The sequence below is a fragment of the Mus caroli genome, unplaced genomic scaffold, assembly GCF_978045245.1.
Source record: "Mus caroli unplaced genomic scaffold, Mus_caroli_1 scaffold_2, whole genome shotgun sequence".
Taxonomy (NCBI): domain Eukaryota; kingdom Metazoa; phylum Chordata; class Mammalia; order Rodentia; family Muridae; genus Mus; species Mus caroli.
Window position 1 is genome coordinate 95,551,241 of NW_028227257.1, and position 27,203 is coordinate 95,578,443.

At 48.0% G+C, this 27,203-nt stretch overlaps 1 protein-coding gene across 4 annotated transcripts; it reads right to left on the minus strand.

Moving 5' to 3' along the window:
• Nucleotides 1-2,949: 2,949 nt before the first annotated feature.
• Nucleotides 2,950-27,106, minus strand: Slc43a1 (solute carrier family 43 member 1). 4 transcript variants are annotated; one of them, XM_085834719.1, is made up of 16 exons: nt 26,970-27,041; nt 26,794-26,876; nt 25,470-25,636; nt 16,615-16,792; nt 16,437-16,492; nt 16,252-16,328; nt 13,675-13,767; nt 11,878-12,011; nt 10,776-10,954; nt 9,587-9,733; nt 9,387-9,422; nt 9,046-9,199; nt 6,712-6,853; nt 6,379-6,452; nt 5,033-5,156; nt 2,950-3,651 (listed from the first exon to the last, which is right to left on the minus strand). In XM_085834719.1, the coding sequence occupies exons 3-16, from the start codon at nt 25,621-25,623 to the stop codon at nt 3,505-3,507; spliced, it is 1,695 nt and encodes a 564-aa protein (XP_085690845.1). In that variant the 5' UTR covers nt 25,624-25,636; nt 26,794-26,876; nt 26,970-27,041; the 3' UTR covers nt 2,950-3,504. The 4 variants fall into 4 exon arrangements, with proteins under 4 accessions (XP_085690845.1, XP_085690847.1, XP_085690846.1 ...); XM_085834721.1 differs by lacking the exon at nt 26,794-26,876 and having other exon boundaries at nt 26,970-27,106; XM_085834720.1 differs by lacking the exons at nt 26,794-26,876; nt 26,970-27,041 and adding an exon at nt 25,981-26,077.
• Between the last annotated feature and the right edge of the window lie 97 nt (nt 27,107-27,203).

The following is a 27,203-nucleotide window of genomic DNA, read 5'->3' on the forward strand; positions in this document are numbered from 1 at the left end:
TAAGGTTTGATTGTTCAGCATTTTAAAACACCATCCACAGCACACAACTTTATCTGTGCTGAAGCAGGGGAACCTCAAAAGAATAAGTGTGTGATCCAATTCACATCTACTTATATCCCATAGAGGGGTTGTTTTTAAACACAATAATTGGGATGTATGCATGCATGAATTTATAGAAGATACAAAAGCATGCATAAAAACAATTTTTAGCCTACCTTTGGGATAATGTTTGTCAATTTTATTTAAAATGATGGTATGCAATAGATCAAATATTAATATTCTGTAATAACCAAATTAATCGCTGTTTGGAACAAGGAACAGACACTTAGTCAGGTTTTTAAGACACAATTTTTGTTATAGTTATCCCAAACTATATGAATTTATCTTATAATTTTTTATTAGCACCACAGTGGCTTAATAGGATGCTGAAACTGTGCTTTGAGGTGAATGCCACCTTGGCCTCACCCTTGAGAGGCATTAGCTAATAAAATACTTTCTACTTAGAAAACAATATACACTGAAAAATTTAAACTCTTAGCTTTTTGATTACAACTCACTAGAAGCAAAACTCTTTACAATTATCAGAATGCAAAGGAAAAAACAAACCTTTAAATCTATAATAACTTTATATAAAGTAGGCAAGCCAGATTGTAATGCCTTTATAGATTTTACAGCCCAATTGACTTCTTATAAATTCTGAATTTAAGCATCATTTCAAACATCCGGATAGATCTGCAACAATGTTTTATTAGTTAAAGGGAATTTACCCTGAAGGCAGGGAGGAGGGAGGTTTTCAGGACTTCCCTAGTCACATTTTGAGAAACAAAGGAGATTTTGCGCCAACTTCCCTGAAGCTGCTCTGAACTCGCATTAACTCGAACATAAGAAAATTTTTTTCCGACCCAAGCATTTTGGCCCTCCTGTAATGAGGACAGAATTTAGAACTTTTAAGTTTCTTTGTAATATTAGATTATAACTACAACCTTGGGAAAGCAAAACCCAATTTCAAAACAATTTATCATCGTTAGAATCAATATTAGAAGCATTACTATCATATTACAAAGTTTGGCTGCCAATTTATACCTATGAATACATGACAGTGCAAGCTTTAATGATTCATTAAAGAGACATTGCTTTAAATCTTATCTTTAAATTTAGTTTCTAAGATAAGAATCACATTAAATAGTATCTCAGCTAGAAGTATCTTAGGAGGCCCAGTTTTTTGGCCTGCTTATGTCACGTGTTTGAAAAGACTCCTGAGTTGCCAATTTAAGGCTAACCTTCTGTTACCAATGTAACAATTATTTAATCCTAACCAATAACTTATGAGCTGATTGTGAAGACATGCAAAGCACATTACCAGTAAAAATCCAAATGAAGCAGCTACACTTAGACCAATCAGAGAATATTAATTTTTCTAGCGATAATTATAAAATAAAAAGCACTTTGTCATTAGCTAAACACAATAATCATGAATGCTGGGAATTTTCTTAGGAAAAAACCATCTATCAGCTTTTTTGCCCCAAAACCATGAGGCTGTATCCGTTTTTTTAAAAAGCAGTTTTTCCAGCAGGGGCCGTCCTGCTGTGCCTGATTCTGGCGGAAAGCATGTGGCCACTCTCGGCTTTGCTTATACCAGCAATCTTTTGTTTTTCAACACATAACACAGAACATTCAGTCATTCAGGCAAGTAGACAGGAACACACATGAATTGAACACGTGGACAGACCGGTGCACCAGACATTAGACGACACCTTAGACAAAAATACAAAGAGGGCTGGGAACTTCTGCTGTAGGGGCTAGAGAGAAAAAGGCAGGGCGTCTCCTAAAATTTCTATCTGCTTCTGGGACATTTTCCTCCCGCCTGATGCAGTTTCCGACTGCAGCCAATCTGCCTGATTATTAAATCTAAACCCTTTTATCTCTCTCACCTAAAAAGCAGCTTCTGGAAGCTGCGGCTGACTGCCTGTTACCTTCCAGGATCCTGTATCTCACTGCTGAACCTCAGTGAACCCAGCGCATGGGTTTAATGCTGTTCCAGCTTAGCCTGTACGTACGAATTTTAATGGTACGAATTTTAATTCTTTTCTTCTTCCATGGAGCTCCAAACCAGCAGTGTTTCTTCCAAATGTCCTCTGCCATTACCAGGTCCCGAGTTGGTTCACCAAATTGTTGGGGACGGCCTGCGGCTCTCATGTCCAGGTTCGAGCCTGGGAGGCATCTCGGAACTGGAAGAGAAGAGGGAATCTAGGCGGGTAGAGAAAAAATGGAACCAAGACAAGCTAGTCTGCTCAAGGTTCAAATTTTTAACTGTGGACATGCTTTATAATGGAGAAGGGAAGCCCATTCCCACCAAATCATCCTTGGAGCCCAGCTGCAGGTGACCTTGTGTAGGATCAGATGTAGACTCCAGAACAGCTAGGCTGACTCCCAGCAGGTAGCAGCAGCAGCAGTGGCAGAACAATAGAGTGATCCAGGGAGGCAGGCTCCACCCTAGGTGATCTCCTTAGTGGTAAGCAAAGCCAAGGTCTGGCTCAACCTGCTTCAGGCTGGTGGGGGAGGTTACAGATAACTAGTAATCCAGCCCATGTTAAAAGGAGAGTAGGAAGGTAGGCATAGTGGTGCATGCCCTTCATTCTGACCTTCGGGAGGTCATACACACACCACACACACACACACACACACACACACACACACACACACACACGTTGTTTTGTTTTTCAAGGCAGGGTTTCTCCATGTAGCGCTGGCTGTCCTAGAGCTCACTCCGAATACTGGAGTGTGAGCAATCAGGTCCTCTGAAAGAGCAACCAGTGCTCTAAGCACTGGACCATCACTCCAACCCCACCAAGCATCCTTCCTAAAGGTCCAGCCAAGCCTGGGTGAGGCAGAGAGATAGAGTTCTGGAAAGACAACAACCCACTCCTCCAGGCACAGATACACACCAGCCAGATTTCATTTCCCTTTTTATTTCCTCTAAGACCTGTAAGAAACAGCACCAGGGAGGGAACCCGCCCTCCAGCCCCCACACCCCATCCTGGATACAGCCAGCCCCTCGGTCCTTCTCCTGCAGGAAACGATGCTATATGCATGTGCGTAACATATATGTGTGCACACTTGGCGGCTGGAATCTTAGTGTGGTCTGTTCACTGATCCCATGAGTTTTCAGAAGGCAGCTCCACAGAGGCTCCTTGGCCAAGTGTGGAGAAAGGGCAACCCCACACTCTCTTTTCAAAGACGATGGCCCAATACCACTGGAACGGGCACTGTCTTCAGTTGATGGATAGTTTGGTTGGGGGAAGTTTTTAAGGGCTGTTTTTGGTTTGGGGGTTTTGTTCTGTTTGTTTCCCTTTTTGCAAGTCCCTACAAAAATAGAACTCTTAGTATTTATAAATCCACAGACCCCGGCTCTATGCACACGATGCAGGTAGGAGGCCACAAGCCATTCCCTTCGCTTTATCAGGCCTTGAATGCCTGTCCTCCAAGTCTCTTGGCCTCAGGAGTCTATGTAGTCACCTTCGAAGTATTGAGCACCTTCTGTGGGTCTACCAAATTGGTGGCATACTCTCTCTGCAGGCGAGACCGGTAGTAGTAGAGGTAGGAAGGTAGGAGAAATCCCAGGAGTGAGAGAATCAGGAGGCCCAGATTTACCTGTAGAACATGGAAAGAAAAGCAAAGGAAGCCACATCCTTACTGGCTGGACACATCTTCTTCACGGACCTGCCTAAGACTTCCATCATGGAAGAGAAAGTAGCCATCTGTCCTCCAGGTCCAGGATCAGAAGAAACACCCGTTCAGACCTAACGGGTGTGTTGCCTGTTCCACCAGCATGTTAGATGGTCAGCAAGCTGGCAAAGGGACTGAGGTGAAGTCTAGGAAATAACAAGGAGGCCCCACAATGCAACACTCTCACAAGTGGAGAAACCTATGCCCCTGAAGGCAGGCTCATGGCAGCCAGTAGGATCCCACTGGTATGACAAGAAGAGGCTCTTGGTCATGGTCAAAGGAGCCAGAGCCAGCCTGGAACACACACCCAGGACCGGACCTTCATCAGCTCGTGGGAATCACATCCTACTCCCTCCATGATTCATGTGCAACTCTGGGCAAAAACTCTCAACTCTGAGTTCCTCTTTCACAGGTCAACTGTGGCAAAGACTGAGGGAAAGAAATCCCCACATGCTCATTGCACAAGAACTGCTCAGCAAACGTTGGGGAGGGTTATATGTCAAGTTCCCTCAGAAGGAGGGTTCACGGGTGAGTGTCCCACAAACAGAAATACTGTCAGGGAGGAGGGTGAGAGTTCTGCAAGGAAGGGACCTCATGCAGGCAGGGGCAGGCATTCTGCCAGTGAACATCCCCAGTCAGGTGGGGAGGAACCCTGAGAAAGGATGCCTCTGTAGGTCAATGGGAATGGGACCAGAGGTACCTGAATGCAGTCCCAGGGACCATGACCAGGCTAGTACCAACCTATGAGGAACCTTATGCCAACAAATCAATGGGAAAACCTCTTTCAGAACATGCATGAGGACCAGCGTCCACATCCCCCAAATCATCTAAATATTGTGTGGGAGTGGTGGGCCACCTGTAATTCCAGTTGCCTGGAGAAAAACTGCTTAACTAGACGACTCACACTGTTAAGTTCTGAATCCAACTAAAAGGCCCTGCCTCAGGGGATAAGGTGGAGAACAATCTGGAAATACTCCCAATGTCAACCATGAGCCTCCACATACACAGAAATACACAAACACAAGCATAGATACAGTCATGCACACTCACCACACACATGCTAAAGTTTAATAAAATAGAATACCAGCAGACTGTTGGAACCAGATCAGGAGAGAGACTGACCTGAGAAGTGTGGCTTTTAACACTCTGGGAAGGGTTCTGATGAAAAGCCAGCCTGAGAGACCCAGATTAGATATCTCTAAGGCACCTCCTGGTTGAGATGCAAGGAGTGAGGGGTTCTAGCACACACCAACCCCTCCCCCTTCCCCAGTACTTCCCCTGGGCCCCATGTTCAACTGGCTCTCACCCAGAAGGGATCTCCATGCAGGGGTCCCACCATGGCCATGAAGAGTAGCTGTTGCAGCAGAGCAAACACGGCACTGATGAGAGACTGAAGACCTGTCAGTGTCCCAAAATGATTGGACGGGAACCTATCCAGAGGGACATCAAAGAGTCAGAGGTGAGACCCCCTGATGCCCAGCACCCATCCTGCTCCCTCCCCAGATATCACTGTGTTGGCCAGGAGTATTGTTCCTTGAAGAATTCAGACTCTGAATGTAGCCTTTGGTCCCTGCCCTCAAAGTTATATGCCACTTCAGAGCCAGCAGGCTGGGTTTAGTCACCTACTGCCTGTGTGGTCATTGTCACAGAGAAGTGGAGAACTGCTTGGAGACCAAGGTCTTGCAAATGGAGATGAGGTGGCCAGAGGTGACCATGCCAAAAGGACAAATAGATAATTAGTAATCCAGCCCATGTTAAAAGGAGAGTAGGCAGGTAGGCATAGTGGTGCATGCCCTTCATTCTGACCCTCGGGAGGGAGAAGCACACAGATCTCTAAGATCAAAGCTAGCCTGGTCTACAGAGTGAATTCCAGGACATCCAGGACTATACAGAGAAACCCTGTCTCAAAAGGGACTTGGGGGTGAGACTCCAAGTTACTAGAGTTGATTCGGATTTGCAGTGATCCACACTTGAGATGACACTAGGTTGGAGTGGGACTTAGGCAGGTAAGCTTGGGAAATGAGATGGGGGACATGTGACAGGTGAAGGCAAATGGGTTACAGATACCCTGGATATGAGTGTTCAGAGAAACGACATCAAAGGTGACTGAATGGCATAGCTGGGACAGTGCAGAAGGAAAGAGAGAAGCTGCCTTCTGCTGAGATGGCTCCAGGAAACATTAGCCAACCACATACTCAGAGCCTTCCCATGAGGGGATATCGCATGATGCAATCCATGCAGAAAAGTATGTCAACAGTGCCTTGAAGTTGGAATGAGGAGAGGAGGGAACCAAGGTTGCTCATTGAGATACTACAAGAAATCTCTACAAGACAGGGGTGGGGAGCAAGGCCACAACCCAGCTCCGGGGCCAAAACATTCATCAGAGGAGACTCCCATTTTCTTTAGGAAAGGCATCATAACTTTGGCATCTCTGTGAATAGGGCGTGGACTACCTGTAATCATTGAGTTCCTGCTATGAGATATGAACAGCCAGTTTCCATGACCACATCCCCCTCTGACAAGTCAATGCTGGGGGTGGGAGCGAGGCAGGAGCGATGCTGCTTTAGAACACTGGGTCCCTTTCAGCTCTGGCTAAGCATCCCTAACTATGCAGGCAAAGCTCCAGAAGGCAACTTGGTCCATGTGACTCACACAGCAGCATAGAGACCTCCACAGGCTGAGTGGAAGAAACCGCGAACTATGGTGTGCAGGACAAAGGCCAGCAACTGAAATCCGAGACAGAGAGAGAGAGGGAAGAAGGTCAGAAAGATCAAGGCAGAAAGAGGAGGGACCCAGGCCTTGCTGGGCCATCTACAGGGTTCTAACCTGACCCACCCCTCACCAACATGATCTACTAGGCATGCCTCCTGGAGCACCTAGGAAACAGACATGGAACAGAGCCATGCTTGTTGACCATGCAGATGCTGGTAGAGAATTCCCAGGGGGAAGTCCTAGAAATGGAGAGGGGCAGAGGAAAGCAGGTACCTGCAGGTGTAAGTTCTTGATGAGGCAGGCGATGCCAAAACCCACAAGCAGGATGTTGGTCAGGGTGAAGGCATTGATGGCATTGGTGAGCTTTTGTACCTTGCGGTAGCGTGGTCTGGTGAACTTGGTGCTAGCCCCATCTCTGAAAAAGAACAGACAGTCTCTAGCCGCTGCCTAGAACTCCCTGGAAGCACCTTGGTACTAGCCTGGCCCCACCCCCCCCTGCTGGTATGTTTGTAGTTGGGAAAGCATCAAAACAGAAAACCATTTCTCCATCTAGAGAGATGACTTAGTCAGTGAAGCACTTGTCTGGCAAATGTGAATCTCTGAGTCTAACCACTAGATGTCATAGATAGATAGATAGATAGATAGATAGATAGATAGATAGATACATACATACATACATACATACATACATACATACATACACATATACATATATTTCCCCTAGGAATTGCTAAACAGCATAGTGCACATCTTTAATCCTAGCAATTCAAGGCCAGTTTGGTCCACATGATGAGTGCTATCCTGTATATAAAAGTGCTATATACTTGTCAACCCAAAGCTGGGGAGGTACAGACAGGTGGATCCTTGGATCTCACTGGCCATTCAGTCAAGCTTACTGGGCTAGAGGTCCACGCCAGTGAGAGAACCTATTTCAAACTGAAAGCCATAGGCAATACCTGAGGAACAGCAGCCAAGGTTGTCCTCTGCCCTCTACCCACGTGTGTGCATGTTCACACGCATACATATTTATATACTCACCTGTAAAAAAAAAAAGGAAAAAGAAAAACATTTTTCTTTAAGTGTGGCTCCCTCATCTAACTAGATAAGCACCAACTTGAGGGGGCACTTAAGGTATAAATCTACAGACCTATCCCCAGAATGCAGAATGTCTGGAGGCCCAGGAAATCAGCCTGGCAAGTGTCCCAAGTGTGTCTCACACACACTGAAGTCAGAAGATCATGGGTGAGAAGGCAGGTACAGAAGGAATGCCTCATACCAACCGCCCCCACCAGCCTGAACAAAAGCAGATGCCAGTCTGGGCACAGTTTGGCATGACTGCCCAGGAATCTCCCCGGGTGGCATGGCCAAGAGCCCTGAGGCCAGCCCAGGAAAAAGAACATCAGGCTGGGGTGAGCACATGCTGCCTGTCTGTCCTGTCAGATGGGCTCTGTAAATGGGCTTTGATCATCAAGAATAGAAAGCAGGGGTCCAGAGAAAAAAAGGAAGCCACTGGGTCCATCCTTAGGTACCTTTTCTCCTAATCCCCTCCCCCAAATTCTCAGAGCAGATGGGTTCACAAAGGGCAAAGTTGTCATGATCCCTGAGTTCAACCCAACTTCAGTCTTCAGCCAACAAGATGCCCAGGATAACCCCAGGCCATCCTCTACTACAGCTGGCTCACTGTGTGTGAGCCCAGGTCATGACAGAGGTGATAGTCAGTTACTACTAAGACTCCATTACAGAAGACACAATCGCTTCTACCTTCACCTCTCCCCTCTCTCAGAACTCTTTTTGCCAGGAAGCCATCTGTCATATCTAAAGTAGTCCTAATATGGGCCACTTCATGCTCAGTCACACTGGCAAACCTGGAAGCAGTTATCCCATCCAGGCAGGACTTCGGATGGCAGAGCTATGGTAGGAAGCTAGAACAAAGCCTTATGAGAAATCCCAGACCAGAGACATCCAAATAAGGTATTTCCAGACTCCCTGCCCTTAACAGCCATGTGTAATAGTGAAGATTGGTGATTTGGGAACAAGGCAATGCATTCCACAGCAATAGAGAGCTAATAAACCAGCCCCCTTTCCCCTAGCCTTTGTTTTGAAGTTGCCTGGGTCTCACTCCGTAGCCAAAGTAAGCCTAGTCCTATCATGTAGCCTAGGCTGGCCTCAAGCTCATAGCAAGCACCTGCTTCAGCCTCCTACTTAGATAACAGGCGTAAGTACCCAAGCTTAGACCAGGTTTGTAGTGTATGCTTTATGGCACCGACTCAGGAGCCTGCTGTGTGCCTTCGGGCTGGCTATTTAGTGGTACAATCTCAGCTTCCTAGTCTGTCAAAGGAGGATCATCATGAACTCATCTCATAGAGATGCTGTAGGATTCAAAATTGTGCAAAGTGACTACTAGCACGTGCCCAACCCCCAACTACAGGCATTCATTATGCCAAACAGGCCATGCCTTCTCTAGCCTGTTTCCCCCATCTGTAAAACAGGGGAGTGCATTGCTCTCTCAGACCTCTTAGGAGACCGAAATAAGATGCTATATGCACAGACAAGGAGGAAATGTTAAGTGTTGTCTGGGGTCCTGTTAGCACCATCCCTAGAGATCACCTGGCATCTCCAAAGGAAGCACTCTCATTCAGGGTGCCCTCCGTTGGAGCATCCACACAGTCCTTGATGCGCCAGTCCATGATGTAGCCAATGAGGGGGCAGGTGAGAAGACACAACAGCTGCATGACTCCAAAGATGGAAGAGTAGAACTCAACTGGGCAAGAAGAGAAGAGGGGGTCAGGATGCCAGCATCTGTGTGGACACTGCCACCCACCTCCAGCAGAGGAAGACTGTGTCAGACCCAAATTCTCAGGACCCCAGGACTATGAGAATGAATCACACTCAAGGAATGGGACATATCAGGGTAAGTACGGGCCGGGGCTGTGCCTTCATCTCCCTACCTGTCTCCTCCACCTTCTGTCTCTGCTCATTCGTCTCTGTGGGTAGAGGAGAGACATGGTAATCAGACGCTTAGCCAGATGATCCTCTGAGCTGAGCTGCACATACACATACACATACACACACACACACACACACACACACACACACACACACACACACCATGCTCCCACCCTTGCACAGGATTTCCAGAGAGCCTTACCACATTCCTTGCCACCAGTCACAATGAACTCCAGGATCTTGTTCATAGCACCCATATAGAAGATAACCCGAAGCTGGGTCATGCCCATAGTGACAAGGCTCCACAGGAAAATGGGGGAGCAGAGGCTCTTGCGGAAAGGGGCAGACTCTGAGGAGACAGTGGGTGGAAGGTCAAACACTTCTGCTGTTCAGCTCATATGGAACCAGTGTAACTATGATGCTGCGTGACTCCAGAGAGGAAGAGGACTCTTCAGAGACAAAAAAGCTGCAGGTACAGTGTGCTCTAAGCTCCTGGCAAGCTCTATAACAGCCCCCAAAGCATATTTCCAAGTGACCTCTAAATGCTTCCTGTGTTCATAGATTAGCAATATTTATGAAGCAGCTGCTATGAAACTCACACCTGATAAGCTTTGTTTTCAGCAAGTCAATTTTGCACCAACCTTTTTTTTTTTTTATTTTGAGATAGGCCTTCCCACAGTGAGGAAACTGCTGCTCAGACAAATAAATGATTAGCCTGAATGGCAGGGGGACCTGACTCAGGTTCCTGCTCTTAAGCATCCTCCTGTAAGATGGGCAGTGGGGATAATTACTATAATGGCTGGCCCCATGGTGCACCGAGTGAAGAGCTTTCCTGCCCATTGACTCAGACAGTCCTCGCTGGACAATGATTTAAGGCGTGAAGAAGGCCAGGGTGAGAACCAGTGTGCAATGTCATTCAATGGAGAATAGGACTCAAACTCTCACCTTCTCACTCCAGAGGCCATGCTCCATCCCCAATCGTGTAGCTGAGGCCCAGAGAGAGAGCACAAGAGCTAAGGTATCTTTGGAAATGAACTTCAGCTTCGTGCATCTCCTCCTGTGGCCAGCAGGGGGTGGAAGTATGCCAGACATGGGAAGGCCTTCCCTGCAAGCTCTCTGACTTGGCAGTGCCAGATGCAACAGGCACGGAGACTGGTTCCAGGTGGGTTGGGACAAAGACCCAGATACCTCCGAGCTCAGGAGATTTGCCTTATGCTGGAAGCTCCTTCTACCCACATCCAGAGGACCCAGCAGGGGTCCTGAATCTGAACTTGCCGTTGAGCTTTGACTTCTCCATCCATAACATCCGTAGAGGGTATTATGAAAACCACGGAGGGATGACACTGCACCCTCCCTGCCCACCATGGTTAGAAACCTGACAAGACACTCACTTTCAGGAGTCTTCTCTGAGGTACCAGGGATATCCGGGGATGAAATAAAGGCGTCAGCCCCCTCCTCCAGGCTGGGGGACTTCTGACTCAGCCGCTGACCCACAATGGTTACATGGGTGTAGAAGCGGTCACCTGTGACCTTGTGGTCCAAGGCTAACCCAACGAGTTTGATCTTCTTCCTGGCAACAGGCAGACCAGAGTGTGTGAGAGCTAGCTGTGCAGAGTCTAATGTCAAGGTCTAGGCACCATCCCAGCCTGTCCAAGGGTACTGAGCACCCCTTTATCTGGCCCTGACATAAGTTCCTTATTGCTGCCCCCATCTCTCTTGCTCCGAGCCTAACTTAAGCAGCTGCTTATACAGATACCCAGGAAATGAGGGCAGATGAGTATTCTTGGTCTATTCTCATGAAAGAGGGGTCATAGCAACTGCAGACACTGGCTCGGCCTGGTCCCCTCCAAACTTCAACTCACCTCTTCAGCGCTAGGACCTTTATCGAGTCTCTTTGTCATTAGCAGAGTTGGTAATAGCATCTATATCATACAGCTATCTGGCAGTAAGTACATACAGTAGTTACTCAAGGAATGCCAGCTTTTTGACTATTACCATACATATGTGCTAGGCTGTACAGAACCACCTCCGGCTGCTGCTGAATTGAAAAGGGGCTGGAGAAAGCTGTCAATCAGGTTGACTCCCCACCCCACCGCCAACCAAAAACAGTACGCTAAACTTCTTGGCAGCCTCCTCTTTTGGTCCATTTACCACAATTTCAGGAGTGGTGGTGGTGTCTCCTACTCTGACACCATCTCCTCCAAAGCCAAAGAGAATACTACCATTAATAGCAAAAAGTACATGTTGACCACCTAGTATGTGCTAGCTCAACTAGTTAAAAAAAATATCTGCAAACAGGTGGCTCAGGTGCAAAAGCAGAGCTGGGATATCTGAGGCCATTTGCAAAACTGAATTCCAAACCCATGTCTAACGCCAAAGCCAGTTCTGTCAATCACATCATCATAGTCCTGGCCTCAACCCTCTACAGCAGGGGTCAGGGGTCGGGGGTTGGGAATCCGCTTCACACTCCAACCTCCTCTCCCAGCCTCTCACGTGTAGTCAACTTCCTCAGGGGCAGGAAAGGCTTCTGCAGGCCAGTTGAGAGCACAGTTCAAAAAGACGAGACAGGCCAGGCCAGACCATGTGAACATGATGACAGTGAAGGGGACTCCAGCATCGTAGATCAGCTGTTGGGGAAGGACAGGCTATAGAGGAAGCCAGCTTGCCGGGGCCCCACAAAGGCAGAACCCTTGGAGAACTGGAGCCTTGCGTCGCGCTCCTTCTACCCAATTTGAAGGTGAGGAAACCAAAGCCAGAAATCAAAAGTAAGACCCAGAACACCTGCCTTCCCTTTCTTCACCCAAGCCCCATTAAAGGAGTGTGGAACCATTCTTTAAAAGTGCTGAAGGTGCCTGCCCTCCCCCCCCCCCAACAAGCCTTGAGACTCTCAACTACTACCTTGGAAAGGAATGCCAATTTTTGCCCATGACTCCATAAAAATTATTCACACACACACACACATGTTATTTCATATCATATGCTCAAGGGAAATTAATGCTCCAAGCTTACCCTTCCTCTGGCTAGCAGATTTCCTCATGGAGTGGCATCCAACCCGAGAAACCTTATCTCAATGTTCCCAAGAGCAAACAGGTTCACACAGTGAGGGAGGTGGGGTAATCTGGCAAGATTTTAATCCCAGAACAAATAGGTTCCGAATTGCTTGGGCTCTTGTGCAAATGGGTCAGCCCCTCTGATAAGAGAACTGTCTCCAATTGTCCTCCCTAACAGTCTCCTGCTGAGAGCTCTGGTAGAGGTGTGAGGGAAACCTTCACCTCTTCCAGGAGCTTGGGACTTGGGCTCTTTCCTTCTGGTGGCAAGACAGAGCTTCTATAGACAGCTCCCCTTAAGCATGTAGGAGTGATATCATAGGACACTCCTCAAGGTCACAAGGAGGTAAGCAAAAATGCCCCTGAAAGCAACAAACGGCCCAATTTTCAACTCTGAAGAATGATGGCACAGTCCAGTGGAAAGAGTGCTTTGGACCACTTGATGGAGGAAGAAGCCGAGTCCTCCAGCCCTACCCCAAGGGTCCACCAGGCTGGCCTGACCAAGATCTACTCTGGCACAGACATGCTTTTTAACCTTAGATTAAGTTACCCAGCCTCTCCAGCAGGGAGATTTAGTCAAAATATCTGGCCTTCTGGACTTAACACAACCTCTACCCTGCCCCATCCAATTCCTGTGGCAAAGCAAAAAGAGAGCACAGAGGAGTAGGGAAGTGGGTCAGTGGGTAAAGTTTGGATCTCACATAAGCAAAGGTGGGATGTGGCAGCATATGTCTGCCACCCAGGATGGGCTGTGGTGTGGAAACAAGCAGATACCAGTGGGCTTACTGGCCTGCTAAAACTGCAAGCTTCTTGTTCAGTGAGAAAATAAGAATATAAGATGGGGAGTGGGGGTGGGGGGAGGTGGTGCACGCCTTTAATCCCAGCACTTGGGAGGCAGAGGCAAGTGAATCTCTATGAGTTTGAGGTCAGCATCGTTGTCTACAGAGTGAGTTCCAGGACAGCCAGGGCTAACCAGAGAAACCTTGTCTCAAAAAACAAAAACAAACAAACAAAAAAAACCCCAAAACAACAACAACAACAAAGAACAAAAACAAAAACCAAAGAAAAACAAAGACAGAAAAGAAGAAGATGGAGAGCAAGAGATTAAGCCCCCACATCAACCTCTGCTGCTATAAGCATGGAAGAGCCCAACTGTAATGTACACACAGACAAACACACACAGTGAGGGGGGAGAAGGTGGGGGACAACCCAGCCTTCCCCAGCCCTATGAATAGTGCCATACCTTGATTCCAGGGAACGTGATGGCAGAAGACGCATAGGAGCCAATCATGAGGGCCATGAAAGTGGATCGCAAATTCCCAAACATGTTGGGCAGCTGAAGGAGAAGAATAACTCTTATGACTCAGTGAGGTGATAATATCGTCCCAAGCTCCCCTCTCTTAGCACTCTATAGGAAAGCTTGGAGTCGTTCCTCAAAGTGGCCTCCAGGAATGGTGGCCCCAAGAGACCTACAGGAGAGTCCCAAGGTAAAACCCCTTGGGGAATGTTTTCATTCTGACGGCTCTATTACACACTCAATGCGCTTGGGCACCTAACAGTGTTCCAGAAATATCCTTAGAGAGAAGTTTTAACTTTGCCTCATCCCAAGGCTACCTGGGTTTTTTACAATGCTGGAATAGGTATTAAGAAACACTGATCAAGGGACAGGAGAGCTCACAGATGCTCAATGTCCAGCACCAGGGTTTCTCAAAACTGTTTATAACTCTATTTCCTGACAGCCTTTTCTAGCCTCTGCAGGGCAACAGGCATGCACACCATACACCGACATACGTGCAGACAAAACACGCATATGTATAGCATAAATAGAAAATAAAAATAAATAACACCGACGTAGTCCAACTCATTTCCAAAGTGAGAACGCTAAAGCTGTGAAGGAAAGAAAACCACTCATGCTCACACCTTAAAGACTTCCTCCTGGCCCCATCAAGGTTGCAGCGATGGAGAACCCTCTAAAACAAAGGTGACCTTTAATCTTCTCTGAGGCCCAAATACCATAGCCTACAGGTTCTGCTGCACAGGGATAAATCACGGGAAAGAGCGGGCAGGTAAGAATGAAGCTGAGGTGGCTCTGACAGGCAAAGCAGGCCCGAATGCAACCAGTAATGAATTCATTCATCATCTGTTCTGCTCAGTGAACCAGGCCCTCCGGGAAAAAGAAGGCAAAGTCCTCCGTTCATCCCACTGTCTTCCAGTGTTAGATGCCACACGGAAACTAAAAACTCCACCAGAACAGAGGCTCAGTCGAAAGACCTCAAATAAAGATGAGGAGTAAAGCATTTAAACAGAGAAAGAAGCTGTCGCTGACCCGAAGAGAACTGTCAGGGAGAAAAAATAGGCTCCCATTAAAACAGGGTTTCCTGGTGCCCTCTATCTGTTACGTACACTGTCAAGGACACCAGGAAATGATCCCTTTACCAAAAGGGTCGAAGAGGCTCTGTCTAAGCTTGGCACTAGCGAGAGCTAACCACAGGGTGACCCTGGAGGTAGCATACTGGCAGTAGTTAGAGCCCACGGGCAGTCTGCAACAGCAAAAGGCTCTTGGTTAGGCTTGTCAGCGGGAGGGGGGGGGGGGCAGGGCCAACAAGTGGTGGGGCGGGGCGGGGCCGGCGTCAGGCCCCACCATTGGCTGGATATTACCAAGGCGATGACCCGCTGAGGAGCACAGACTGTCTGGCCCTCCAATCCCCTCTACGACCCCGGGCAGGGTCCAGGTCAAGCCTCCTGTTCCAGCCCCAGAAGAGATTTAGAGACCTGAGCCAATGTGCACAGCGGGAAAGGGTTGCTGCACCGAGGGGTGGATCAGAAGGGATCAGCTTCCTTGAAAGTTGTGAAATGTCCCCGGCTGCAGTTAAAGGCAGCTGCTAGGATGAGAAATTCGGCCAAAACACCCAGTTTGGCCGCATCAGAGATAAACAACCAAAAAGAAAAAGAAGAAAAAGGCACAACAAGAAATTCCCTACCCCACCCCCACCCTGCTGAACTTTTAACCCTTATACCCACAGACATACATAAACATATAGAGTAAAACAAACACAGAGAGACTAATAGGTTGAGCCACATGAAAGGGTTAGTTTTGTAGGTCGAAGACAGTCAACTATTGGCAAATTCACACAGTCCAGGCTCACAGATGCATTTTCACACAAGCCCTTTAACACACACTCACTCCCCTATAATGTGGCAAAGGTCCCCTGGGCTCAGCTGCTCCTCTGCCCTCAGGACCACATTACCCAGTTGAGCTCTCTTTCCAGTATTAATTTATGACTGCTGACATGACTTATTAGTTTGCTTACTTATTGGATTTTCTGTTTAGTCCCCCATATGGAAGCTTCTGGAAGGTGAGGACATAGTCCTGTTTGTACTGTAGGCTCAGTGCGGGAACAGATCTCAACTGACAATACAGGCTCAGTACACACACAAAGTCTCACCCACGCACTGCCCCGTGCCTACCTACCCTCAGTTCCCCACCTGCATAGTCTCACACACAAGCACTTGGTCTGAGACACTCATCCTTTCTTGTGATTCTAAAGTTGTTTTTATTTATGTGTATGAGTGTGTCTGGTGTGCCTTATGTGCTGTCCCCTCGGACGCCGGAAGAGGGCGTTAGTTTCTCTGGGGCTTGAGTTATATAGGCAGTTGTGAGCTAGAGGCCTAGGGGTGCTGACAACCCTATCTGGTCCTCTGGAAGAACGGCAAATGTTCTGAACTGCTGAGCCATCTCTTCAGCCCCGTCTCACTCATTTCTAACCCCACCCACTCCCAGGTGTCTGGATGGCAGCCAGGGCAAATCAGTAATACTCACAGTGAGTGAGGTAAACGTTAAGCAGATGCCAGCAAATCCATTCAAGGACAGTGCCAGGAATATCAACGGGGACAAAACTGGGAAGAGAAAGAAGGGTAGATGAGGGCATTTGTGGAGCCATGAGAGTCAAGGTCCACCTTCATCTCACCCGTTCTAAAGAAGGCACACGAAGGCAGGTGGCTTACCTTCGGTGTCCCGGGAGGCCAAGGCCATGAGAGTGCAGGATGCGGCAAAGCAGGCACTGTAAGGACACAGAAATGTGGGGCATGTTTTTGTTTGTTTGTTTGTTTGTTTTGTTTTTTGCCTCCCTTCCTCTGCACCACCTTCCTGGCCCTGCATCTCCCCACAACCCAGCCACCTCACCTGCCCACCAGGCGCAGGGGCCTGGGCCCAAAGCGGTCCATGAGAATTCCCAGAGGCAGTGTGGTAGCACTCAGCAGGAAGGAGCCAACGGTGAAACCCAGGTTGAGCATCTTTTCCTGCTGGTCACAGCTTGTCCACTGATGCTGTTCATCTTGGGTGGTATTGGTCCTGTTCTCAGCTGAGGAGGGGAAGGGAGGGCTCAGCACATGCAACAGAATCAAGAAGCCCAGCCCGGAGGTCCTGCCTTCCAATCCAGGCCTCTAGCTTGAACCAACCAGGTGTCCCTGGAAGTAATAGGCTCTGTCTGGGGTGGGAAAGGAGCTCCCGAATGACAGCCATTAGCACCTGGCCCTGGGAGACTCACATACATTCTCAGTGTGAGGCTACAGCTAGCCCAGTTGAGAAAGTGAACGCATGGCATGTAAAGTTATAATAGTCGCCGGAGAACACCAGTGAGGAGCACCCCAAATCAGTGACTGGTTCTTTAATTCTCGCAATAAGAATGCACATAAAAAGTAGACGCCTTCTCAGCAAATGATATTACGATAGTAATAGCTTGTATTATTTAGCACTTAACTATGTTCCAAGCACTGTTCTGCACAGACCTTGTAAGTCACAACAAGACCCCATTAATAAAACATCCCAGCCCCCCACATGAAGACGCCAATGTGCTGCCTTCCGAGGGCCGAGCTCAGCTGTGAACTTGGGAGCTGTAACGAAGTAGAATAAAGGGGAAAGAGGGTGACTTTACTTAACTCTGTGCACTGAGCCACAAGGTGGTTGCCTCCGAATTGTTTCTGGGCAGTGGTGCCAGGGGAAATCAGGGCATTACCTGGGAGACAGACCAAACAGGGTCTTCATTCCCATCGTCCACCTGACTAGCTATGGAGTCTTGACCTGGGAAACTCTCACTCTCTGCCCCAGGCCCCTCGTCTGCTAACAAGGGCAGAAAATGAGCAGCCTCCGCTGGAAACAGTGAAGAGAGTTCTGCAGAGTTCCTGGCCCAGGGGAAAGGGCTGAGGCACATTCCAGAGCTCTTGAAATAGCAGACAGTGAGGTTGAGCCCAGACCCACAAGATCCTATCCTAGGACTAGAAGCTCTGCAAAAGGCTCATCATGGGGAACAAATGGATGCTGATTTAAAGGGTGAGGTGAACGGCTCATAATCATTCATGCATGAATTCCCAGTCCTCAAGAGGCTGACATGGGATTGGTTTGAGGTCAGCCTGAGCTACATAGTGAGTTCCAGGCCAGCCTGAGCTATGCATGAGACTCTGCCTTGAGAGTGAGAAAGAGACAGAGACAGAGACAGGCAGACTGACAGAGAGACAGAGAATCATTAACTAAAAATACAAAAGTAGTGAGTTCTGTAAGGAGAATGGAAGGGTATGATTGTTCCTGGGTGCTGGAAAAGAGGATGGTTATTGACCCCTGACTTCAAGTTGCCAAAGGACCTACAGGTAGCATGAGGGAATGATCTGTGTGTTAACATTAAAAAGAACATAAAGAGTGCATCGTAAAAGCAGGCTACTAAGAAAGGAACTGCCTTGAGCAGTAACAACTGCCTGAGAGGCCAGGGAAAGGGCTAAGGCGCCTGGAGGAAGAGGGAGGGGGCTATACCTCTCAGCCTTTGAGGGCCATGCTAACCCTCTTACTTATCTATCTTCACGATCACCATCCACTTCACCACTGGGTTTGTCCATAAGGGTTTATTCTACACCTGATTACTGGACATTTGCTGTACACCAGCATTGTGTTAGAGAAAGACAAGTCAGACCCAAGGCCACAAACACGTGACCACCACTGATTCTCTCCCTGCCCCTGTTGTGCTGGGCTGGCAGTAAATTGGGTTGAGTGTCACTTTAAGTTAAAATCCAGTTTTCTAGTTCATTAACAACTTGGGCTCTCACTGGGCATGGTAGGGTGCAGCCACAGCCCCAGCTACTCAGGAGGCTGAGGTAAAAGCTACTGGACGCAGGAGCTCTGGGCCAACCAAACCTGAGCAACATAAAAGAAAGAGATGGAGAAAGAGAGAGGGGAGGGAGGGAAAGTCAGGAAGATCTAGCTGTTCCTACTGAAGAGGTAGCCTCCTCTTTTGCCAGGGCTGTCCTTCTTGAATAAGTTTATGTCTATGTCACAGCTCCCAGATGCTGGCTGTCTTAACCCTGCTCTGCTTGCCACCTTTATTATCATCTGCCTGCCCTTATATGACACTTGAATGTGTAGCCCCCAAGTTAGAGACTGTCCCTGCCTTTAAGTCAGGGACTTAAATCGAAGGCCAAGCTCCCTTCGAAATAATTCCACTAGCTTGCACCTAACACCTGCTTTGTGCCAGGTTGTTCACGCAACATCTCAGTTACTCTTTACAACATCCCTAAAGAGTTAATACAGCAGTCCTGATTACAGATGATGAGGTTTCCAGAAGCAAGAACACTCAGTCACCCAGCAGCCTACAGCAGCCTCCAATTCAAACTCAGAATGATCTCCAAAGCCAGCAGAGATTCACCACACCACCATCCTAGCTGTCCCACAGGCCAGCTTGAAAACTTCCCCAAGTGGATTCTATGTCAGTGAGTTTGTGTACTCTGGAACAGGATCCAGTCCAGTGGATTGCTAATGGCCACTCAAGGTCCACTAATACCTAAGTTCTTCTGGTTTAATCAATCAACTTCTTGTGAGTTCAATATGAGCTAGTTCCTAAAGCCTGATCACTCTGAGTGGCTGGTTAAAGGTTCTTCAGTCATGACAGCCGCAGCAGAGTAAGTCTTTGGGATCCAACTGCCCCACTTTCATAGGCAGATGGGACATGGGGAGGGGGAGGGGACGGGGAGAGAATGTACTCAGTAAGTAGAAATGTGCTCAGCAGTTGGATTAAGAATCAAGGAAAAGGGGCTGAAGAGATGGTTCAGCGGTTAAGAGCATTCACTGTTCTTCCAGAGGTCCTGAGTTCAATTCCCAGCCACCACATAGTGGCTCACAACCATCTGTAATGCCCTCTTCTGGTGTGTCTGAAGACAGGGACAGTGTACTTACATAAAACAACTAAATAAGTCTTTTTTTAAAAAAAGAATCAAGGAAAAGCAGATGACCAACACTGTTCCCAGCCAGCCCTTGTTTGTTCCTTAATAGCTGGGTAACCTTAGCGACATTAAAGTTGGCCATATACACTACATGGGCATTCAAAGTAGGGTTAGGTAGTGTATGGAATCACTTCTGAGGTTTCAATTACTAGTTATTTGTGCATTAAAAACATGGGAGTATATGTGTACTTCTTAGGAATAGGTATTCCTGTATAGATACCTGTGCATATAAGACATCAAACCCAAGGTTGCATCACACTTTAAATAACAGTAACTATGGCACTCAGAAATTATAAAATTACAATGGTGACTTGTAGATGATCCTGTCTGGGAAACCCTGGAGATTAGATCATGGTTAAGCATGCATCTCTAGTCAAATCTTGGCTTCGATAGGTATGCTGCAAAAATTCTCTAAAGACTTGCCCCACCTCTGAAATGGTGACAGTGACCTGAAACACCTGGATCTGACCATGGCCTAAGCCCCACACCTACAGAGCAAATTTTAAGTGATTTGATTTATCTCCTAATCCATGTTTGCTTCCTCATGATACTTTCCTGCTGGTGACATAGTCACACCACCAAAACACCTCAGGACGAAGTTCTAGCTGGGAAGGTCTTGTCTATGGCCCAAGGGAAGGTAATGTTGGAGCCAAGTCCAGTGCTCCAAGATAAGAAGTTTAAAGAAAGACCAGATGCTAACTGGAAAAAAAGAGAGAGAGTGGTCTCCACAGAGTGAGATCCTACCCAGCCAATCCTGCAGCCAGTGAAAGGAAAAGACCTGAGGGATTTTGATATCTAAAACACATCAAAGAGTCAAAGTTTATGCACCAGGAGAGGCCCAGATTCCAGCCCCACCGGGCAACAGAACTTGGCAACTTCAACCTCTTGGTTAAAGAAGAATAATTGTAAAGAGTCTATGGAATCTTCCTCTTCAGTTAAGGAAAGCCACGGAGAACAGGCACGTGGCAAGAGTCTCTCTCCATGGAGGCCCAGAGAGACCATTTCATGGAGCTGTGAAGGTGAAGTCTCGATTGCACTGGAGACCCTAAGATATTGGATAAGCCATGGGATGTCTGCCAAGGAGAGCCACTAACAGGCTGTGGAACAAATCCAAGAGAGAGAAGTGTGTTGCAGTCAACAAAGTTGGAAGAAGTGGGAGATCTGAAGAGCCTTTGATAACTGACAGGAAGTAACAGGATTAGAGTTTGCCCTCCTGTGTTTCCTGCTTTGGTCTAGTATTTCCTCAGTATGCTTCTATCCTGTTTTTGGAATGGTAATGTATATTCTGTGCCGTTGTATGTTGAATTATGTAATTTGATTTTTGATTTTGACAGGGGTTACAGTTAAGAGATTGCCAAGCCTCCGAAGGGACTTTTTTTTTTTTTGAAGTGTTAAGAGAGTTATTGACTATGGGGACTTTGGACTAAATGTATTTTGTATTATGATGTGGCTATAAGCCTATGGGGGCAGAGGATGATATGTGGTGGTTTGAATGAGAATGGTATTTGAATGTTTGACTTCAGGTTAGTAGAACTACGTAGGAAGGATTAGGAGGTGGGTCACTAGGGGCGGGCCTTGAGGTTTCAAAATCCCATGGAAGACCCAGTCTATCTCTCTCTGCCTCCTTCTTATAGATCAGATGTAAGCTCTCAGCTACTGCCCAGTGCCATGTCTGCCTGCTGCCATGCTCCCTGCCATAATGGTCATGGATTCACCCTCTTATACTATAAGGAAGTCCCTAATTAAATGCTTTATTTTATAAGTTGCCCTGGTTATGGGGTTTCTTCACACCAAGAACAGTATCTAAGACAGCTGGACTGCTCTAGATCAATCCTCAGCTATCAATGGTTGGGACACTTGAGCTTTTCCCATGAGGCTTAGTAACAAAGTTCTACGGTTACTTTGTACCCTCCTCACAAAGGTGGATGTGGGGATAGAGCCCACAGAGTCGCACTTGTTAAGGAGACACTGTGAGCCTCAGCAGTAGTCCTTGCTCTCCTTACCAGCTGAGTGACTATAGACACATCACATCTCCTAGTTTCGGTTTTCTGTCCCCCAAAATGGGGTTATAATAATACTGACATCACAGATTTACCATGAGATCGAAAGATCTAACAAATAGTAAATATTTAACAACCATTAGCATTCTTTTGTTATTTTGTTAATGTGTTACAAACTGAAATGGCCCTGATCAAATTTTGAGTAACAGTCCCCATTAGCTCTTACCCCAGAGTAAGAAAGACAGCGGAGAGACCCTGAAAACAGACAGTGTGACCAAGGAACCCCAAAGCCTACACAAATGTCAACCTCAGTAATGAGCGTCACACTCGTTGAGTTCTTCAACTGTTTGTTAAACGACATCATTTGAGACTTGCATGGCTCTGTGACAGAAAGCTAACAGCTCTCCAGATGGAGACCATTAACGAACATCACAACCATTCAGAACGCAGAGGGCGAGTACCCGCGTGGTACCCAGCCCCAACGGATTCATCCACCGTACAACTCCTAGACCTAAGGCAGAAGATGCCTTCTGGAAGAGGGGATAGAGAGATTGTAAGAGCCAAGTTTGCTGTGAGACTGCATCTCCTAGAAATGTCAGGGAAGACTCATGATGAATGAGGCACCAGAAGGATTGTTTGTGATCAGATAGCATGAGCAAGACAGAACCAGAACGGAAAACACCCATCCCATCCGTCAGCCTGCAGGGCCCCTTACACGAAGGGGCGGGGAGAGAGATGCTCAGCATTGATGTCCTTTCCAAAAGTGCACAAATATGTTCTGGGGGAAAGGACAAGAGTTCGCTTAGCTCACCACTAGTGCTCAGAAACAGCCAGACCCAACCACACACCCACTTTCAAGTAACTCAAAACATCAAGTCGGGACTTCATAAGTCCAAGGATCAACACTCAAACCACAAAACTAAGAAAACACAGGTGCAAATTTTTGTGACCTCAAATTTAGCCAACGGTTTCTTAAACAGGATGGTGTAGCAGAATAAGAATTAGGCAAATGAAATTTTATCAACATTAAAAGGGATACACACCAGAAAAAAAGAAAAGAAAGAAAACTATATGAAGGACTTAGATCAGGTAAGGAACTCTGATAGGTCAATAATGAAAAAGAAAGACCTAGGCATATGGCTCGGTAGTAGACTGTGCATTTGCTTAGCAGTATAAGGCCCAGGGTCCAATCTCTGAATAAATAAACAAGCAAATAACACAACTTAAAAGGGGAAGAAGAAGCTGACTAGATGTTATTCCAGAGAATAAGCCAACAAAAACACATAAAAAACATTCAACCTCAGTAGCCATTAGGGAAATGCAAATTAAAAAAGACAGTCAACAACCAAAGCTGAGGTTGTGGAGAAGCTGCAAGCCCTCACGCGCTGCTGGTGAGAATTTAAAATGTGGTTATCATCTTGGAAAACATTAAAGTTACCTTCATGACCCAGCAAGTCCACTCCAAAATAAATACATAAACACGGGAGTATTAGCCGTAATAACCCAGGTGCCCATTAACTAATGAAGAAAATGTAGTCAGTCCACATGATAGAGAACTACTCTGCTATTAAAACAACAACAACAACAACAACAACAAGGCTTATATGTGGAACAAGGATGAACCTAAAAAAAAAAAAAACATTATGCTGAGTGAAAGAAATCAACCACAAAAGACAAAATTCCATTTATAGAAAACGTAAAAAAGAAAACGTTCCAAACAGGTATAGCTGGTATTTGTCATAGCCAATCTCTGACAGAAAGCAAACAAGTGGTTGCCTAGAGAGAGAACGGAGAGCTGGTGTTGGTCATGGTACAGTGTGGCTTTGGGGGATACGCATATGCTCTAAAATTTGTGGGGATGACTATAAAACACTGGATATTCTTGAAGCTATTATATTGTATGTTACAAATGAGAGACTTATACATATCCCAGGCCCTTAAAAGTTCTGGGGGTGGTAGACATGTTGTAAATATTGACTTGTGATAATTACTAGAGTGTATATATTTATCAAACATCATCAAAATGTACAAGGTAAATCAATTTCTCCTAAAGAATTCTTAGTGAAAGCTTATTACCTCTAAGGACAGAAGACAGGGAGAAGCCACTGGATGGGTTATAGCAGACATCAAGGCCACCAGACAACAAAGGGATGGTGCTCTCTAGTCTCCAGAGAAAGCTCAGAGGGATTTGAGCTCCTGTGTGTGGGGGTCCCTAAGGACCCACCTGGTCCTCTCAACCATCCTGAAATGCAAGCCTATCATTCCATTTCAGACTTCTTCCTCAAGGAATCCACCCTGCCTTCCTAGGCCTCACACTAACTCCATCATCTCCAGCCCCAGCCCTCTGTAACTGGGGCCGGGCACCTGGGCAGAGTGCCATAGCTGGGTGCAACCCACTGCTTCCTTAGAGATAACTTCAGCAGGGGTGGGGCAGCCCCACAGTATAGCTGGAGCTGCAAGTAAGGATAGATATCAAGACCTCCTCACCTCCACCCTCAAGGAAATGGTTTTCCATCCTCCCACACTCACAGGCTAAGCAATGAGGCAACAGGTTGAGCTGAGGAGTCAGGAGAAGCCAGAAGGACATTCACATGTGTGTTGAGACTTAGTCATCCAGGGAACTGATGTTACTATTGTTTCTAGGTAATGGACACTCAATTTGCAAGGAACTCACTGGTTAAATGAGATGGAAGCCGGGATTCAAATCCCTGCTGGCCTTCTTTCCACAACATGGATGTGGGAAAAGAGACAGGAGAGACATCAAACTGCACACCACACAGCCCCTTCACTGAGCACAACACTCTCCTTTCCAGAAAAGAGAAATATCCACCAAGTCCCAGCCACTAAGTGAAGCACTCCCTCCCTGACAGATAGATGCAGACAGGCAGCCTCTGGCTGCACTAACTGTTCTCAAAGAGTTTAGAATTCCCACTCCAGGTCCGGGTCACTTTACACAAGACCAAGGTGATTGGTGTGGAAAACAGAAACAAACGGTCCACAAATATCCATTCTAGAGGAAATAAGGCTTTTAACTTTGTACAAAAGGAATGATTTGTAGAACTGAGCACTCCAAGGTCCTGAAAAGACCAAGAGTATAGGTCTTTCATGTCCATACTCCAGTTTGTGTACTTCTGCTTGATCTCATTAAGAACTCTCTGTGGGGCTGGTGAGATGGCTCAGTGGGTAAGAGCACCCGACTGCTCTTCCGAAGGTCCAGAGTTCAAATCCCAGCAACCACATGGTGGCTCACAACCATCCGCAACGAGATCTGGCGCCCTCTTCTGGAATGTCTGAAGACAGCTACAGTGTACTTACATATAATAAATAAATCTTTAAAAAAAAAAAGAACTCTCTGTGTATTGGTGATGTAGTTCAATGCTTGCTAGCACACACACACAAAAGACCTGTTTAATTTGAGCATTCCTTAACCAGGTAGGTGCAGAACTTCTAAGAGTCTATGGACTACTCTAGACAGAAGGTTGTTATAGGCAATCAGTCTCAGGATATGGATGCCTAGTAGGACTTTGGCTTTCACTGGCCACTGAATCAGAGAATCCTGACAGAGTGGCATGTGAAGTTTGAAGAGATCATGAAGTGAGGCTGTCCAATTCCTAGCTGCCCAGTGTTCCGGTCTTGGGCAGCCCTGCTTTGTCGCTTTGTCTCTGCCTGACCACCTGTCCTTGTTTTCCAACTTCCTGCCACCTCCTTCTACCGTCCCTCGTCCCTCGTCCCTCGCAGTCTTCACCTCCCACCCCAACACCCTTCTCAGATATACCTGGGCACAGGCTGGAATAGAAGCCTTCCTTCTTGAGCATGATCAGCAGGGAGGCCCAGCCCAGGAGCACCGCGGAGAAGAAGAGGTTCTCCACCACAGCGGTGCAAGCCATCCACCAGCGCCTGCCGTACGCCTGCTTCAGCGTGGGAGCCATGGTGGCCGAGACTCTGCAGAGAAACAGAGCGCTCAGAGAAGGGCTTCCTAGCGGCCCTTGGGAAGGGTAATCCATCATGGTGGCTCCTGAGACCCCTGGAGCCAAAGAGATGGAGCCTTCATGGAGGCCCCATAGAGCCCGGTGCTGCGGAGCTGGCTCCGCGCGCTCTGGCAGTGCCAGGAGCGAACGCGCCACTGGCCCGCAGGGCGCTATCAGGAACCAGAAAGGTCTGGTCTGAGCGAAGCAACTTCCTGGCGCGCTGCCGGGCTTGCCTACCCGGGCCAGGGCGCCCCGATCCCGCTCCAGGAGACAACCCCCCAAGTTCCCAAAGTCTCTCAAAGTCACCAAGGGGCAGACCGTGCTCTGTAGCCACCTCTGGCCCACAGCTAGCCAGCCTCTAGGCGCCAGATCGGATTCTCAGAAGCAAGCAGGAGGCGGAAAGGGAAGTCTAGGGCTACCCCGAGACCCTCTATTCTAGTTACGCCTTTCATTCTACTCCTCCTCTCCAGAGCCGGGGTAGAAAACTTCCTCCCGCCTGACACAGCCGGCGGCGCTCGTCCTGTCTCCTGGGCCAATCCCACGGCTGCCACGTGGAGGGAGACCCTGGGCGGGCCCCGTGGCGCCTCCGCGCGCCCCTCATTCTGCCGCGCGCCTGGGAACGCGCCAGCCCCTCTGTCCCTGGGAGGGGGCTTGGGCTCCGGCAGGAAGTCCGGTGCCTGCAGACTTTATAAGGACATACTTTATAAGGAGGCAGATGGGGTGGCCGGCGGGCGGGTGTGTTTACCAGAGGGAACGAAGAAACCCGAGCCCGCCAGGGCCGCGGTAGCCACCGCCAACAAGGGAGGCGATCTGACCCGGGGACCCGAAGCAAGACCCGGGCGAGCCGAGAGGAAATGATCAGGGGAAGAGCAAACAAGAAAGACGAAGGGAAAGAGACCCTTCTCTAAGGGGTGGCCCAGCCCCTCATCTGTGAAACGGGGCTTTTGAATCAGGGATCCCCGAGGTCCCATCCTATAATGACAACCGTGGTTCTAAACAGAGTGGAAGAGAAGAAGGGGAGAATGAAGGGGTCGGACAGAGGGAGCAATGTGCCCAGAGACTCAGGTAACGGACGCTTCACAGGGACCTGCAAGTGTGGCTGGGTGACTTTGAGCTGCGCTAGCTGCTCACCTGTCCCGGACAAACTTGCCTCCCGCAGCTGTTGACACCCGGAGTAACACAATTCTCCCCGGCGCTTCCACACTCCGGATCTCCTGAAACCCAGGATCCCAATTCCAAATCGCATCCACGCGGGGGGTCTTCCCTGCGTGCCAGACCCAGCGGGCCTCGGAACCCGCCGGTCTCACCTCGTCTGCGCCCTCGAAAGAAGCAGTGGATCTGGGAACCGTCCGGGGGCCACAGATCAGTGAAGCGGGGAAGCCAGGGCATGGACTACGCGATCTGCGGAGTTGATAGCTGTATTTACAGGCGTTGGGAGCAGCGCCCCAAGGTGGGGGCGGGGGTTCCCGTCCTTCCCCACCCCTTAGGTCGAGTTTCATGCACACGTGACTCGCCTGTTGGTCCCCAGATACTCTTCTTAC

Excerpts from the sequence above, each read along its gene's own strand:
- Slc43a1 (XM_085834718.1), bottom strand. The coding sequence starts at position 25,701 with ATGATGGATTACCCTTCCCAAGGGCCGCTAGGAAGCCCTTCTCTGAGC. Across the intron at positions 9,200-9,386 it reads ACAGAAGGTGGAGGAGACAG|TTGAGTTCTACTCTTCCATC; the intron begins GTAGGGAGATGA and ends CTTCTTGCCCAG. Across the intron at positions 6,854-9,045 it reads GCTTCCTTTGGAGATGCCAG|AGATGGGGCTAGCACCAAGT; the intron begins GTGATCTCTAGG and ends GTTCTTTTTCAG.